General features: G+C 32.9%; 1 protein-coding gene across 5 annotated transcripts in view; it reads left to right on the top strand.

Annotated features, from left to right (window-relative positions):
• LOC118205972 (uncharacterized) overlaps window positions 1–16697 on the top strand; it is a 131107-nt gene extending 114410 nt beyond the window's left edge. For 2 of the 5 annotated variants that reach the window (XM_035378276.2, XM_035348549.2), the window contains 4 exons: window positions 8451–8559; window positions 9590–9744; window positions 10998–11184; window positions 16264–16697. In XM_035378276.2, coding sequence (XP_035234167.2) covers window positions 8451–8559; window positions 9590–9744; window positions 10998–11184; window positions 16264–16279 — 467 coding nt within the window. In that variant the 3' untranslated portion in view covers window positions 16280–16697. The remainder of the gene's footprint in view (window positions 1–8450; window positions 8560–9589; window positions 9745–10997; window positions 11185–16263) is intronic. The other 3 variants (XM_035378385.2, XM_035378338.2, XM_035348497.2) reach the window with 3 other exon arrangements.
• Window positions 16698–17275: the final 578 nt, after the last annotated feature.

Below are 17275 nucleotides of genomic sequence, written 5' to 3' on the forward strand. Positions count from 1 at the left end.
CCAAAACCAGAAGAAAATAAAAAATAAAAGAAGAAGAATTTAATCAAATCTCAGACTCAATTACAATTCCCCTTCCACTTTAACCACTAAAACCACTGCGTTTCTGTATTCAAAATTAGCTGATGATGCTAAGATATTTAATTATAATAGTTCATCTGAAAATTTTGAAGTCCTACCCAACGCAGAGTAAAAATTCCAGTGTCGAATCAAATAAAGAATAAAACTAGACATTTTCTACTAAATTTAAAATTGAAATAAAGTCGAAATGCAAAAGTAACCAAAATTAAAGTACAGAATTATATTAATAAACAGAGAATATGAATCTGAATTTACTCGAAAACAAAGAAGCAATCCGGTAGTGAAAAATATTAACTATATCCAAATGAAGAAAATCCCAAATTTGAATAAAGTTAAGAATTAAATAAATTAAGTAAAGTTTTTACACAATGTAAGATTAAAATGTAGAAATAGAATCTACTGGAAATTAAATTAGAACACCGTAATCAAAGTACATATTTCAAAACAAAGAACATAAATGTTAGATTCAAAACTTACGCTACGGGTTGCCAGTTTGTTTTCAACTGGCTTCATATAGGCTTCATATAGGCTTCATATATATATACTAATTCAGAAGTCAAACAACAAAAATCAGCGTTATATTTTCAAAATTTTCACAGGACTAGTTTCGATGGTTTTACCGAACCACCATCCTCAGCTGCAAAACCGCAAATGAACAAGATAGGAAATAATGATTAGATAATATAAGAAAGCCTGAATAAGAATAAGCAAGTGGCGCCATCTGTTGGTGAAACCAGAACTAAAACATAATTTCTTTAAAGGCCGCAGGCAAAGATGGATTGGAATTAGGATCGTTAACTAGAACAGAAAGATTTTTTGAATGTGAAATGCCTCTAGAAAATCCAGTTCTCCAATGGAAGATGTTTTTTGAATAATTTTGACAGCAGAAAAATTGAAAGTGTGATTTTTTCGGACCAACAATGTTGAGCAACAGAAGACTTCTGTGTTTCCTTTTTTTCTAACATATACCTCATATTCCTTGACGCGAAATTTTAAGGCTCTCTTAGTTTGGCCAATGTAAACTAAACCACACTGGCAAGGAATCCTATAAATACCCCAGGAATTCATATCCGGAATGGGGTCCTTGAGTATGGAACTTCGAATTTTATTGATGGGAAAATAAACAACCCGAAAGTTAAATTTCTGCAAAGTATGTGCAACTTTATAGTTAATTCATGCAAAGAAGGGAATGACAACAGAATTTTTATAATCTCCTAAAACAAGAGTGTGCCTTTTAGTGTGTTGAGATGAGAATTTTTTAACTGCTTGATTAATAATGTTGGGTGAAAAGCGCAGATATTTTGCAGAAATTTAACTTTCGGGTTGTTAATTCTCCCATCAATGAAATTCCGAGTTCCATACTCAAGGACCCCATTCCGGACATGAATTCCTGGGGTATTAATAGGATTCCTTACCAGTGCGGTTTAATTTACATCGGCCAAACTAAGAGAGCCTTAAAATTTCGCGTCAAGGAACATAAGGCAAATGTTAGAAAAAAGGAAGATCAGAAGTCTTCTGTTGCTCAACATTGTTGGTCCGAAAATCACACTTTCAATTTTTCTGCTGCCAAAATTATTCAAAAAACATCTTCCATTCCATTGGAAAACTGGATTTTCTAGAGGCATTTCATATTCAAAAAAATCTTTCTGTTCTAGTTAACGATCCTAATTCCAATCCATCTTTGCCTTCGGCCTTTAAAGAAATTATGTTTTAGTTCTGGTTTCATCAACAGATGGCGTCACTTGCTTATTCTTGTCCAGGCTTTCTTTTCTTATCAAGTCATTATTTCCTATCTTGTTCATTTGCGGTTTTGCAGCTGAGGATGGTGGCTCGGTAAAACCATCGAAACTAGTCCTGTGAAAATTTTGAAAATATAACGCTGATTTTTGTTGTTTGACTTCTGAAATAGTATTTATTCGGCGTGTTATTGTGTCTTAATTATATATATATAGTATATGTTCGGTACTGCCGATTGCAATAAAAATCGGAGGTGCACGAATAGATGTTGTTGCAGCAGCATGCAAAATTTCAACTTTCTACAGCTAATCATTTTTCAGTTATGCGAGATACGTACATACAGACTTAAATAAATAAATTTAAAAAAAATCATATTTAAATCTATTTTCATCAGTTTTTGAGAAAAGAGTCTTTTATTATGCGTGTATGTACAGATGTCACGCAAAACAATAGTCAAAATGAATTCAGGAAAGGTCAAAATGGGTATTTCCTTTGAAATATGATACCTGAAAATTTCCATGATTATATTACATTCTTTACTTTGTACAAGGGAGTAAAAAAAGAAAGAAAACATGTAAGGATTCTGATTTTTATGTAGCACCAGATGGTTTGTGTTAAGATCTTTTACGCTTTCGCTGAGCATCGCAGGTTAAAAATCTGCTCTTGAACTCAACCCTGTAAACAGAATTTTTTTGCTTTTTTTAGCTTTATTATTAAGTATCGTTTTCTTCACATTTACGTCACATACAAGCAGTCACAAAATTTTCAGAGCACTACATATTAGAATTCCCGAAGCAATGTATTGCTATACATTTTTCTGTTTTTTATAGTCTTTTCTGAATTTGTCACATCAATGTCCGGTTTTTAGTAAAATGGTTTCTATTTTTTTCCCTTGTTATTAACATTTTCTGCATAAAACATTATTTATTAAATATACCCTCTTCGCCCATATGTCACATAAAATTCAACAACAAAATCACAAAGTATTTAAAAACACCCTCTCTTTAGAATTCACGATAGAGTGTTAAATGTTTCCATATATTCTTTTTACATTCCTCATACTGTTGACTTAAAAACTAGATTCTTGCTCGAGAAGCCGCTTGAAATAGTCATTAAAAAAAAAGCATATAATGATTTCAACGAGTCCAGGTGTAATTTCAGAAAATATTTAATATTTCTAATTGGACATTTTCTGATTTTAATGTATTTTTATTTAAATCAATCACATTAAAATGCAGAAAAAATATTCTTAAGAACTGTGTTTATTGCTTTTAAACCGCTTAGTTTGTTACTCAGTAATCTTCCAGATTAAATTTGAAAGTTAAGAATCTTAGGATTTAGTGAAAGGTAACAAGCTGGAGCGTGGAAGATAAAAATATTTTATTCCCGGCAGTAACAACAGATTTCTTTCAAAAAGTGGAGTTTGTTTGTTAAAACTGAAGACGGACTTTGTCAGCAACTCATCTTCAGCATTAACGCAAACGCGTCCTTATCTCTATTCAGATTAAAAGTCTAAAATAAACTTTTATAATAGACGGAGTAAAATGGGCTCGTATCTCTTCTCCATCCATTAATCCCATGATCCAGTTCAATTCAAAACTGAAAGGTATCTTGCGTTTTTCCGAATGGTAGCAGTCTCGCACACTAGAGATAAAAATGTTTTATTTCAAACAAAGTTGCCACTGCTGGATTTCAAATCGCGAAGTTTGTTAATAAAAAAGTCATTAAATTTGTACATAATTTGAAATAAATAAAAACATTTCAAAACTCCAGCTACCAGATGCACGTGTTCAGTTGGTGGACCACTGTATTCAAAATTTCGTGGGTGTAGGTGTTATGGGTTTTCACTGTGCAAGAAACAACATACATTTAGATACTTCATTATTTAATTTCTTTAAAAATTATGCACGGTGATAACATTTGTTGGCAACCATTTGAAAAATGATTCCCACAAAAAGTACATTTGGACACTAATAGCATCTGTGGAGATAAAAATCATAATGATATACACTAGTCTCCATTAAAATTTCTACAGGAAGGAGAGCAAATAGCAGAATTGTATTTATTGCAAATACACAGTAAAGTAGGAGGAAGACACAGTTAAATTTGCTGGTGGTTTATGATGCACAGTGGTACACAGAGCTGCACTGTCTGGGCATCAAGTCGAACTTAGCATGGATGACAGATTTAAGAGTTTGGATGCCACGCGGCTTCACCTCTGAGCCAGAGTTCATGAATTGAAATAGGTGGTGAGTGGTAGCATGCCAATCGCTCAGCAGCCCATGGCCAAGATCGAACACCCTCTATGCGACAGAGCATTATCTTGTTGAAAGATGGGCCACGCTGATAGGACACAGCTATGAGCCTTAAGAAACGTAATTGCGGCCCGTTGAGATCCTCCAGAGCGTTCAAAGTATGGCCCTCTTAGAGGCATTGATTCCATATTCTCCTGACATGCACAGACAGTTAAAATGTAATAAAACGGATCTCTACGATTGCATAGTTATAGGGCGCGGTGGTCCCCGGGCGCCACATTAGTTAGAGCGCCATTTTTTGCCGTGAAACATTACTTTGTAATTATCACTCATGTGGACCGTGAAGGCAAGTGCGGAATAATGAAATTTTGAATTGCAAAATGGAATTAAGTTGAGAAGAAAAATAGTTTTTTCTGTAGATGAAGTATTTAAAGAAATCATTGCTGGATTTCTCAGAGTATGGGACTATTCACCGCCGCCATTTCTCCGTCTCCGTTCATGCCATTTCGCCGTCACTGCATATTCTTTCTTTACATTCCTGTATTACATCTATTTTGTTTACTTATCGTATACCTTTGGCTGTCTTAAATTTAAAAAAAAAGGCTTTAGTAAGTATCCGGGTCTCACACCAGATCTTTACGGACTTCTACACTTCCCCTCCAGGGGCTAGAATATGGCATAAACAGAGAGAATTCATGGACTTCTTCCTGCTTAATGACAACTCTTCAAAGAGCGGGATACTGAAATTATGGTTTGGGAAACATTTTCCTTGAGTACAGTGGTTTTTTTTATGTTTTTAGTAAAAATTCGCAGCAGCTTTGCTTTCCTCAGCATTGTCTTCATCCCGTACACTTGTTGATGGCTGGATGCTATGCTCTCTGATGTAGGTCCAACGGCTTCGTAATAGGAATGTGAATGTGACGTTTAGATGCACTACCAAAATCTGCTCAAGCCACCCATGTTGGGAAACTACTCGCAAGTTGATGGCCGGTGCATTAACCGCTCTCCGTCCGGAGAATGTTGTCGCTCTTCAGCTGCGCCAAGGTAGACACTCAGAGAAGTCTACTGCAGATAGAAGCTAGGCCAGTACTTCTGTAGCACCATACGTGATTGAGATATTGCTGCGATTACCTAACTTGTTAAGCTTCCGTCCCAGTAGAATTCCGAAAGAGAACATTCCGGGAGACGATCTGAGAGTCTTCCACTCTTCTTTCCTTACCACAAACTTGGCTCGCCCTACTTCTCGCACAAACACCCATGCTTTTTCCAGGATTTGACCGCGGTCGTTTCAATACAGTACTCAGCTTCACTAACCAGTGAAGCATTTAGAGCATGGCTTCACTAAGCACTATGGTCGCACATATCGGTGCTCCGTGGGAAACACCTATGTCTCCAGAAGACTTATTTGTCATGGATAATTCATACATCATTGCGTATGTGAAGCTCTTAAAAATTCCAAGATATTGGATATGTGTCATTGAGAATTTTTCAGCTTATGTGACTAAAGTTTTTGTATTATATTTAGCTGTTGCAAGTTCGACGTAAGTGTTTGTGTCATTCCAGCCGGACACTCGACCGTGGGTCTGTAAATGAATAGCCCGTGGAGTTAGGTATTAGTGGTAGCGTATAGTAAAATATTCTAAGTCAAGCTTATTTTTATTTAACTGACATTATTCTCCTGCTGCTGTGAATCGTTATTCATAACCTTAGGCAGTGACTTCGAATTTTTCAGTTCTTCCGAGTGGACCTAACCAGTTCTTCATTGTAGAAATGTCAGAAAACAACTTTCGAAACCTTCGCACTTTTCTTGTCTAAATGCAGTAAATTCCCATTGTCAATTAATATTATTATAATCATTGTGTTTTAATACTAGTACTTATTGCAACTTGTTTGTTTTGTTGTTAACATTTATTTAATCTAATTTCTGCATAATCATTATGTTTATTATTGTACTAGTGTAGGCTTTTATTAAAGTTAAGAACCATGCTGGTTGTTGTTCACAGTATTACGTGTTTGGCTATCGGGCATTTTTAGCCATACAGCATTACTCGTATTGTTTCTAGTACTAACACCATTTTTGGCCACATTTATTAACGGTATATTCGTATTTGTATTTAATTTCCATTTACCTTTGTAAATGCTGTAATTACTGTTCAATTCCATACTCATTTGACCTATGTTTAACATCTGAAGAAAGTCCCAACACACATTTTCATATATTTTCCCCCTCCAGCTCCCTATGATAGCAGTGGGTAAACTAAACTTTGTACTAAAACCCCAGTTTTTTATTTGACTAAGAACATATAGTGAATTACAGTTTCAGAAAGCAGTGTGTCCTTTTACTCTGCATCTGGTGAAGGCCATGGATAAACAAAATGAGTAAGTATGGAAAAAATGAGACGAAAGTGGCCGCCAGTATCTCCACACCCCGTTTTCAGAGACCCCTTGTTTTTCCATTTCACCCTCCCGTAATTAGTTCAGCTCTAATCCTTTTTATTTTCCACCACATTTAAGATACAATTAATTGTAATTAAAGATAATTTCGTATATTTCTACTATCTCTGCTGAACTATCATAACAATTTTTTCCTAATCTAATTATTCACACCGTTTTAGTAATTCTACACTGTTTGATCCCCTACTTGTAATTAACTTACTTTAGTATACGTTCTCTCAGATTTCTACTAAGCCTTCAGTTTTTAAATGCCATTCTATTATCTTGTCTTTTGGTGCATAGTTAGCCCTTGCATAACGCATTCATAAATTATAACTCTCTTTCTTTAAGCGTTATTAGTTTCGGAGAAAATAGCTTTTAATTTTGATTAACTACCTTAACATCATTTTATTTTTCAATATTCTATTATTAGATCAACAGATTTTAGACTAACTTTCTCCTAACCTCCTTAGAAGTACCTTTCTATGTACAACTAACTTCTAATTCACCTCCTCCCGATTTTTAATCTCCTTTTAATTTATGTATTACTTTATTATTTCTTATATAGCTTTTTTCCTAATTGCCACAGCACCTTCAAATTAACACGTTTGCTTTTGTCTTTACATTATTCCTTTTTTTTTTGGACAAATCCAGCTAATATATTTATCTGTTATTTAATTAATTGTTTTTATTAGCTTATTTAATTTACGTTCTATTTTTAATGATATCTTTAGATACAATATCAGATCATGGTATAAATTTAGAGCTTATTTTAGTATCATTTTTGGGGCTGTATTGTATCTTTATAAACATATATGTAAACATATTTATGTAACTTTATATAACCTATATGTAACTTTTATGTGATACAACGTTTTTAAACATAGTGTAATATTTACGTACTTTTAGTGTATATGATATATTCATTGGTATCCAATGGTGATGTTTTCATTCTTCAGCTGTTGTCTACTTAAAGAGAGTAACACGATCATAGTAAGAGATCATATAGAGAGAGTAACACGATCTATTACCTTGGTACATACAGAGTTACTATGGTAGCTTTCACCATTCGTGCGAGAGTATATATCTGTCTTTCTAATTCTTACGCGATTAATTAGCTCATTTGGTGGGAAATTCGACACTCAGCCTTGTAGTGATAGTCAGTATTTAAGTTTTACGACTACTGTGGCTGAATTTTCAAGCTCCCCTAAACAGTTTAATCACTTAAACTCTTTGCTTCTCTCTCCAGTCTCAAATTTAACAGTAGTATCTGGCTCAGACGTCTCTGAAAAGGCAAAAGCACGCAATAAAATCTATGACAGAATTTTAACATTTCTCACAACGAGGAAGAGAAACGTAGGCTCAACAAGCTAGACCTAAATATACTAGCTAACTATAATAGCTAGAACTATTTGAGCAATATATGCAGTATCCTCACAAAACAAGAGTTCCACATCAACCATCTGGAAGGCCAGTTTCAAGAAGTTCGTAACACAGACCCTTCAAGAAGCTCGTAACACAATTAAGGATTTAGCTTTTGCAGACGAAGATTCCAGACTGCATTCACAGAAGGAGAGTCAAAATGGATTCGGGAACGATCACAATGGATATTTCCATTGAAATAGTATATCCGAAATTTTTTTAGAATACAATACTTCTTTTACTTCGTACAAGAAAGTTAAAAAATATATATATATATTTTATTGTGGAAATTAAAAAATCCTAACTCTATAATTTATGTTGAAACAAATTCATACTAAAGAAAAAAAAAAAAATTCTCTTAAGTGCATTATAGCAAATACATATTTCACCTATAGAAACAGAACACAAACTATCAGGATTTTTTTAAACGTTTAGCTGGAAGGTAGTTTGATTATATAAAGTTTTATTGCATTATCAATGATCTGAAATTTTAGTTTCTAATTTCACCGATTTTGTTTTAAACAGGTATCGGGTACTCCGGCGAAAATATCAGTAGAACCGAAACAGCACAAGGTGGTAGTTCTCATACGTCTCCTTCTAGTCACCACAGTAGCCCTCCCGGTCAGAACGATCGGTAATTACATATTTTTCCAATTTTTGTTCTATTTAGAGAATTTATTTTATTCGATGAAAACGGGTTGAAATCTGAATAATTAAGACTTTTTTAAAATCGAGTCATTCCTTTTTAAACACCCTGCATAATGTGGTGTGTGTGTGTGTGTATTGTCACATTTAAAATATTACGGGCACATTTTTGTTGGCAAATATCATTTGGATTAAAATGCAAATATAATTTTATCAAATGCTACAGCATATTCTACAATGATTTCGCTCGTGGCATATCTTTATTGTACCATGCAACTTAAATAGTCTGAAAATTTGGATACTTCTGCTTGTTCAAAGAAACGTAATATTTAATTTTTTAATGCTATGATGGCAGTGAAATCTGTATTTTACAAATAATTTAGAAATAAATTATATGCACAGTACTTTCAAAATGACGTTGGATCATAAACAGAAAGATCTGTCTGATCCAAATTAAGAGTTTCATTCTTAAGTAGTTAAATGTGAAAATGGGCACATCAACAGCCGAATGGTAAAGTTGCTGAATATGGGTAATTCCACCTGGGTTCAATTCTTGGTGAGCAGGTTGGCTTTCCCATTGTGTAATATGAATATAAGCCAGTTTCTCTGAGAAATGTTTCCAAAAAAGGCATCCCTCCCCCGCCTTGTGGGGTTTCCCATAATCAAACAAACCAAGATTTTAGGGTATCGTTGTTTCATTAATCTTCAATCACATGTGCTCATTGCATTAAATTATATTAAATATTTCAATAAGTACAAAATGTAAAATATTTGAATGCCTTACAACAAGTACTGGGACAAAGTCTGAGATTGAACAATTTAATTAGTTACAAAATGAGACCCCATGCATAAGAAAACATAACCAATGAGGGAGCGGAATTAGAACAGTTGTAGACAAAATTCAACCTTAAACTGATGCATAATGGTTAACTTAAAATCAATGCCTAATAAAGCTGATTTTTGCCTATTATAATTTATGCTGTTCTTTACACCTGTCATAATACTTACTGATTCCACAGAGAGAAATTGCCACCAAACAACAACAGTCTTCGAGTTCCAGTCTTGCCACCAATCGCTCCGTCTCCTGTTCAGCACAGTCCTTGTTTTAGTCCTCCAATACAAAGTTCCAATAAAGTTCGACCAGCTTCAAGAAACCTGCCTGCTCGCTCAAGAGGTATTTCATGCCTTATTTTTAGTTTGCATAAAATGATTAATATACACAGAACATAATTCCTTGTAATAATTATTAAGTCCGAAATTATTAAAATTAACTTTATTTTAAACTTTTCAATATAGTAAATCTAGGTAGTTTTTTTTATATACTTCTGTGTGATACTATGAATGGATTTAAAAAAAAAATCACTTACGTTAATGCCAGTCACTTGCACTTCAGTCGAGCAAGTGACTGACAGTATGCCGTTAATGCTGCTGTGAATAAAGTAACTCAGCTATAAAAAAAGAAACTAATTTAATATTTCAAAATCATCATTTTTCAGAAATTTCTGCAAATTAAGGTTAGCAACAATTATAACGGAAAATTGAATTGGTACAGATTTTATTAGTCATCCAAAAGGACTCTTTTATAGTTTAATATGGTTTATCAATTGGGATAGCCAACGTGGAATAGCGAAACATTTTAAAAGGAAAAAATATTCTATAAAAATACAGTGTTTCTATTTAGATATATCATGAATTAAATGCATTTTTATTTAAATCAACCAGATTAAAAAGTAATATTCTTAAACACTGCATCTATTGCTTTCAGATTGAAGTTTGTTAATCCATAACAGACAAATGAAATTTGAAAGATAAGTATCTTATATTTTGCGGAATGGAAAGGTGAAACAATGAATTAACAGTGATAAAGGCAAATTCGCGGTTCGAGACCAATAGCTCGTTTGGGCTATTTAAGAGTACAGTCATTGACAGGAGATTCCATAGTGCCATAAGTGAAACTCGTGTTTTTTTTCCCCCTACAAAAGATAAAAGCTCAAAATTCTCTAAGCTGACCAATATTTTTTCACCCTTTTAAAAAAAAAATTAGAAATGAATAAGTTTTAAAAGTGTATCAGATATTCTTTATATTCAAGCTGTAGGTTCCCTTAAGTATTATTTTGTCATTTTTGGTTAGTATATAAACTGGAAGCTGTATTATCATCAAAGCATTATTTAAATAATTTAAAAATTTGATTTAAATTAATCATGATTATGTAGATATTTATGTAGATATTTACATAATTTCATTTATAACAATGCTTACTAATTTCTTTCAAGACTATCAGAACTTAAGAAAGAGGAAAGAATGATAAATTTGTACATACATTTTTTTAAAACTACAGTAATAAATTTCTAAACAGCTTTACCAAGAAAATCAATATTTTCATTTTATTCATAAACTGCCCTCTATATAAAGAATATCTTTTTCAGCTTTTGGCACAGCAACTGAATCAACTTCCTTCAGGAGCACTAATAATGCATATCAGTGTTCAAGACCATCCACTGATGTTGCTCAGGATATTATATCTTCATTATATACTCCTCGTTCCAGTAGTATCAATTACAAATCACCAGATGTACCACATCCATCCATTTTAAAACAGTCAAGATTTGAAGGGTAACTTTTCTGCTCTTCTTTATTTTTTATATAAATATAGAAAAGAAAATCATCATGCAAACAAATTGTTGAATTTTTCCATCCTTTGATAGTGAAAAATTTAGCACTTTCTCATTTTATCGGAAGTATTTTTTATAGAAATCGTTTCAAAATGCATCCAACTCTGGCAATTCTGTACATAAAAATTCTTCAGACAATCCATATGCATGACAGTTCTTCAGTTTTAACAAAAAGTCATTATTTCATATACATTCCCTTTCTTTTCAGGGAAGGCTTCAAGTATCAGTGGTTTTTATAGATAAATCGTGATATCTTTTTTTTATAAACTCGATTTTAAAATATTTATTTGAGTTTAAACTGCAGTATAATTTTTACAAAAAAAAAAACAGTACTTTGCCACAAAATTGCTAAAGGAAAGAATTACTTTGTATTTAGCGACTGTCGAGAAATATTTTCAATTAGACACCCCCCCTCCCCAGAAAAAAAAGTAAGTAGTGTACCTGTAAGTAGGTGTACTCATTGAGATAAATACCGAAATGAAATGCAAAATACGTATGTAACAAAAAACTTTTATAAATTATCATTCTCTGTCTTCAACAGAGAATAAAATATATGAAAATGATGAACATTTTCTATATTAATGTAAACTGTTAAAGAAATAGCTTATAGTTACAAGAATGTTTATGAAATTTCTTTAAAACAATTACATGTTTTATCAACTAAAATGCCTATATTTTATAATTTCAATATCCCTTAACAGGAATGGCCCAACTGACAAAAGTGTTGTATTGCAAAGATTTAAAAACATTTCTCACATGTAAATTACTGCACAGTAAAATAAAAGTATTTTTTGTTACACACCTGCTATGCATTTTGGAATATATTTCAATTTAAATAATTTCCAGGTATAAGAATAATTTATAAATGGCACATGCACACAGTACTTCTCCATTAAGCACACATACAGTGGGTACAAAAAGTATTTGCACACATACATTTTTGTTCACAATTTATAAGAAAATGCATTAATAAATACAAAAATTGGCATTTAAAAAATAGAATAAGCCAATTCATTTAAATTAATTACAAAAAATACAATAATATTAATAAAAAACATTTTTTGCAACAATATTAAAATAGCTTATGTCAAAAAAAGTATTTACACACTCATCTCAACTCTAGCACATTTGCATTTTATGCTATTATTTGACAGTCATCCCGCAGTAAATAATATATGTAAGACGACTATAAAAGAAGGTGTTGTCGAAACGTTATCAGTTGATTGTCGATTCAAATTGTAATGGCACCTAAGAAATCTGAATTGTCGATTTCATTGCGAGAAAATTTTTTTTTTCTTTACGTGAAAATGGCCTAAGTTATCAAGAAATAGGTAAAAAAGTAAATGTTTGCTTCTCTACTATTTGGTATGTTATAAAGAAAGAGGATCTACATCAAATAACTTGAGCTCTGGACGCCCAAAGAAACTTTCACTGCGAATGAAGCGAAAAATCATAAGAGAAGCATAAAAAAATCCATTTGTTAGTGCAATTACTTTAGCCAATGATGTCGCTTCAACATCTGGAGTTCAAATCTGTGCCCAAAGTGTTCGAAATGTCCTGCACGATGCACACATTTATGTGAGATCGCCAAGGAAAAAACCTCTCCTAACTGAACGAAACAGACCGAAGAGACTTGAATTCGCTAAGGAATATATCAATAAGCCAATCGATTTTTGGAAAAATGTCATATTCTCCGACGAGAGTGAGTTCAATATCTTTAAATCAGATGGCAGAAAACTAGTTTGGAGAAAATCTTGTGCTGCTTTTCATACCAAAAATGTGTTACCTACAGTTAAACATGGAGGAGGTTCTGTTATGATTTGGGGGTGCATGGCTAGCAAAGGAATTGGTAATTTGTGTTTCATTGATGGGAATATGACAGCTCTAACCTATATTGATGTGTTGCGAGATAACTTGCCACAAAGTGCAATAAAATTGGGTATCAGTAATTCGTACTATTTTCAGCAAGACAATGATCCCAAGCACATTGCCGGTATAACTTGTATGTGGTTGCTTTATAATGTACCCAGAAAACTTGCCGCTCCACCACAATCACCAGACTTAAATCCTTTGGAAAATCTGTGAAATTCTTTGGATTTAAAAATAAGAAAAAGGAAGATTTCAAGCAAGTCTGCCCTTAAACAAGCCCTTATTGAAGGGTGACCGAATACTGAGCCTACTGTTACAGAAAATTTAATTAAATCAATGCCAGCAAGATTACAAGCAGTAATAGATGCTAAAGGCATGCATACTAAATATTAGTTATTTGAAATTTTCTTATATATTTTATTTCTTTTGTATTCATGCAGGTGTGCAAATACTTTTTGATACGAGATATTTTAATTTTGTTACAAAAAAGCATTGTTATTTATATTATTGTAATTTTTCTGTTTGTTTTGGATGATTAAACCTATTCTAATTTGGCAATACCAATTTTTTTATTTCTTAATGCTTCTTTTTATGATTTGCAAACAAAAATGTAGGTGTGCAAATACTTTTTTTACCCACTGTATGCCTAAACCCGCAACAGATGCATAGTGGGAAAGTACCAAAATAAATATTGCTCATACAGTAATATACATTTGGATATTTACTAAATAGGATTAATACTGATAAATGTTAAGACTCTGTAATTCAAAAAATGGTTTTTATAACATAACACAGACTGAGCTGAAAATTCTCCTTCGCCCCCGTTTTACCCAAATTCTGTTTTATAACCACTATTTAAAAAGAACATGAATGTTTCCATATATGTAGAATGACTACGAATGGGTTTCCTTTAGGAAGACCCCTCTTTCTTAAGTGCTTCGCCACAACTAACTAAATGAATACGGTGTTTCTTAAACTGCACGTCTCTACCCCTAATGGAGTCGCAAAGCAAAACTTTGGGGTCACGAAAATTTAATTCGGTTACATAAACTTATCGCAATTTCTTAATTAATTTAATCTATATCCTTTTCTGTGTAGTGCAACTATAAAATCATAATATTGGCTGAGATGTAAATTATAATTACATATTGAAAATTATTAAGAAGCGTAACTTAATAGTAGTGTCGCAACGAAAGTTCATCCTGCATCTTGCCAGACAGGGCATAAACTGTCTGCACTATGGCAATAATGCCTTTCAAGTATATGATGTTATTGTTGCTTTTATTCATTGCAAGAATTATACATATTATTGTTTTATTCAACTAGAGCTGGTGTTTATTTGGTTTATTAATTATGGCAAAGCACATGATGGCTATCTGCCTAGAGCATGGATGCCTTCGTGGAGAACTTTGTAAGGGAACTTGCTTGTATCCGTGTGTTACATGGGGGAATCTATGAAAACACCCATGCAGCTAACCCATTCGCCAGGCTTCAAAACCATTTAAATTACCAGTCTTCAGCTACTTTACCACGCAGCCGCAGGTTGGTCCTCATGGCACTTATTTGAATAATTTTTATGAGATTTTACTTCTTATATTTTAGGATAAAATATTTTCAACCAATGGATTATTGGTTGAACTTAAGTAACAAAGTTAATGAAACAGATTGGATTATCGTCAAATTGTTGTTTCATTTATGGTAACCTGAGTAGTTGAATGTTATGGAAACCCCATTATGATATGATTGTGAAAATTTGACTGATGGGAAAATATCTACAAGGGCTTATTTCTGCGTTGGATGTATGTCAGGAAGTATGCTGCTTATTTTCTGCTGTACACTGTAAAATGACTGTATGTGATGAAATTAATGTGAAGTTTCTGTACGATTTGGAATGAAAGGGGAAAAAAGCAATAATTGACTGGTATGTAAATGAAGATTTACTTAGTATTCATTATAAGTGTCCTGTTGGTACGAAGAAATTGCATATGGTCGAACGCAAAGATCGTTCAGATGGCTTTGAATGAGTTTGTCGCAAGAAATGGCACTGACAGTCCGGCACTACAGTTGGCTTGATTTATTTAATTATGACAAAGCACAGGCTATCTGCCTATGGGAATGGATGCCTTTCTGGAGGACTTTCTAAGGGAAACTGGCTCGTATACACGTTACACACGGGGAAAAGCACGAAAACGCTCATGCTGCCAGCCCATTCACGGGATTCGAACCTCGGACTGAACTACCAGTGTTCAGCAACTTTTCCACTCAGCCGCTGGTGGGCCTGTCTGAAACAGACCTCTATATAGAGAAGGAAACTGCCAGATAATAACTATTGGTCTCAAACTGCGAATAAAGCCGGTCATAACACTCGAAGGGTTTAATCTGCATCATTATTATGCTTTCTACGCACCATAAAGAATGACGAAAAAATTCAATTATAGATTGATGTTAGTTTTATAGAGAAATTCTTTGCATTTGGAGACTAATATGCTCTTCCCCCCCCAGAAGTTAATTATTCTACGACACTTTCTAGATATAAGCTTAACATTCACTTGAACAAATGAAGACATACATAATTAAGGATAAAACAGAAAGGAAAATAAAATATTAAGAGAAAGCACTGAGAAATACTGGGATGAAATCAGATCATTAACTAAAATTGATAGAATTTGCTGAATGTGTTCAATTAAGAAAATATAATTCAGCAATTTCACATAATGGTACTTTTCCATTTTGCCTGTGCAAATCTCGCCAAGCAGACATTATTGGCGACAACACATAGTACACACATAAAAAAATGTTAATAATGCTACAAATCTCGCCAAGCATATTTTACTGATGGCAACACACAGTAGACAAATAAAACTTGTTAGTTTAAAGAATTTTTTTTTTAAGAAATGGCTGGTGCTTTCTTTGCTTTAAGTTTTAACAAAAGACTCTTTTAAACCCTTTTCAAGTCTCCAGTTTTTATTTTAGGCTTAGCGATAATTCGCTTAACTTCTACCAAGAGTTCAGAGATCTACAATGATTAATCTTTCTTTTTTGGACACAATTCTTTGTGAGCAATAAATATTGAACAACACTTACATGGATGTTATAAATGCTCCAAATTGAAACTGAATTTTTTTTTTTTTTTTTATTTATTTATTTACAGAAGAGATGGCTCTTGATAGTGACTTCAATTTGCATGAGAAGATTATAATCTAACTGCTGGTCAGATAAATGCTGAAGAAGAATGCTCAATTACAGACCTCACCTATTAGCCACATACACACGGAAGAAGTTACTAATTAATTATGTGGGATCAATAACTGCAAAATTGTTTTACAAAAAAGTACTTATTAGATTTATAATTTTTTTTACAAAACAGCAAAGCAAAATGTGAATGCAGGTTAAAAAAAATGGATCAAACATGGATTATTGAAGATATATGTAAATAGATATGTATATAGTCTATCAGACTTTTAAAAAACTATTATGGATTCAGAAGCTTTAAAAACTGAGCTTGCATAAGAAGCACAGCAGTCATTTGTATATTGTCTATAAAAATACTTATATGAATAAATATATTTTATTAATATTTTAGAACTGCTTTGCTTACTCGATCTGCTGCACATGCATACATCAATGCAGATTTCACTAAAATTTTTCTGAAAAATGAAAATCAAGAAAGATCATTAAAAAAACAAGCTTTTAAAAAAATGACACAAAGGTGAAAAAATACAATTGTTCTCATATTCTGATGCAAATAACTAATGAAATAACAGACTCATATTTTGATGGCAGAAAACCACAGGTTATTCACCACTGAACCATAGACATAACATATACTATTTGAAATCGTAGGTAAGGATTTGTTAAGATGAAGGTTTTGTCACAAGGCATAGAAAAGTCATCAAGTCCATTTACACCTAACAGGGTTTAACACGTAGTCATTCAAGGAAAGTTCACATGCATAAATATGTGGCTGACTTGGCAAAATCGTCAACCGAATCTCAGTTCATGTTTGCTTTGCCATGATCCATCAGTTTTTTATACTGAGTTGACATAAAGTTAAAAACTTTTCAGCAAAATCATTAAACCAGTTTTTGTGATGTAGCAATGTCTGGTTACCTATAAACAATGCTTGTTTTAGACCTTTTATTACCGAGGCACCGTCGTCTGAA

This window comes from Stegodyphus dumicola, chromosome 9 (genome assembly GCF_044657685.1).
Source record: "Stegodyphus dumicola isolate Sdum_Otavi_A_Nest chromosome 9, ASM4465768v1".
Classification (NCBI taxonomy): Eukaryota; Metazoa; Arthropoda; class Arachnida; order Araneae; family Eresidae; genus Stegodyphus; species Stegodyphus dumicola.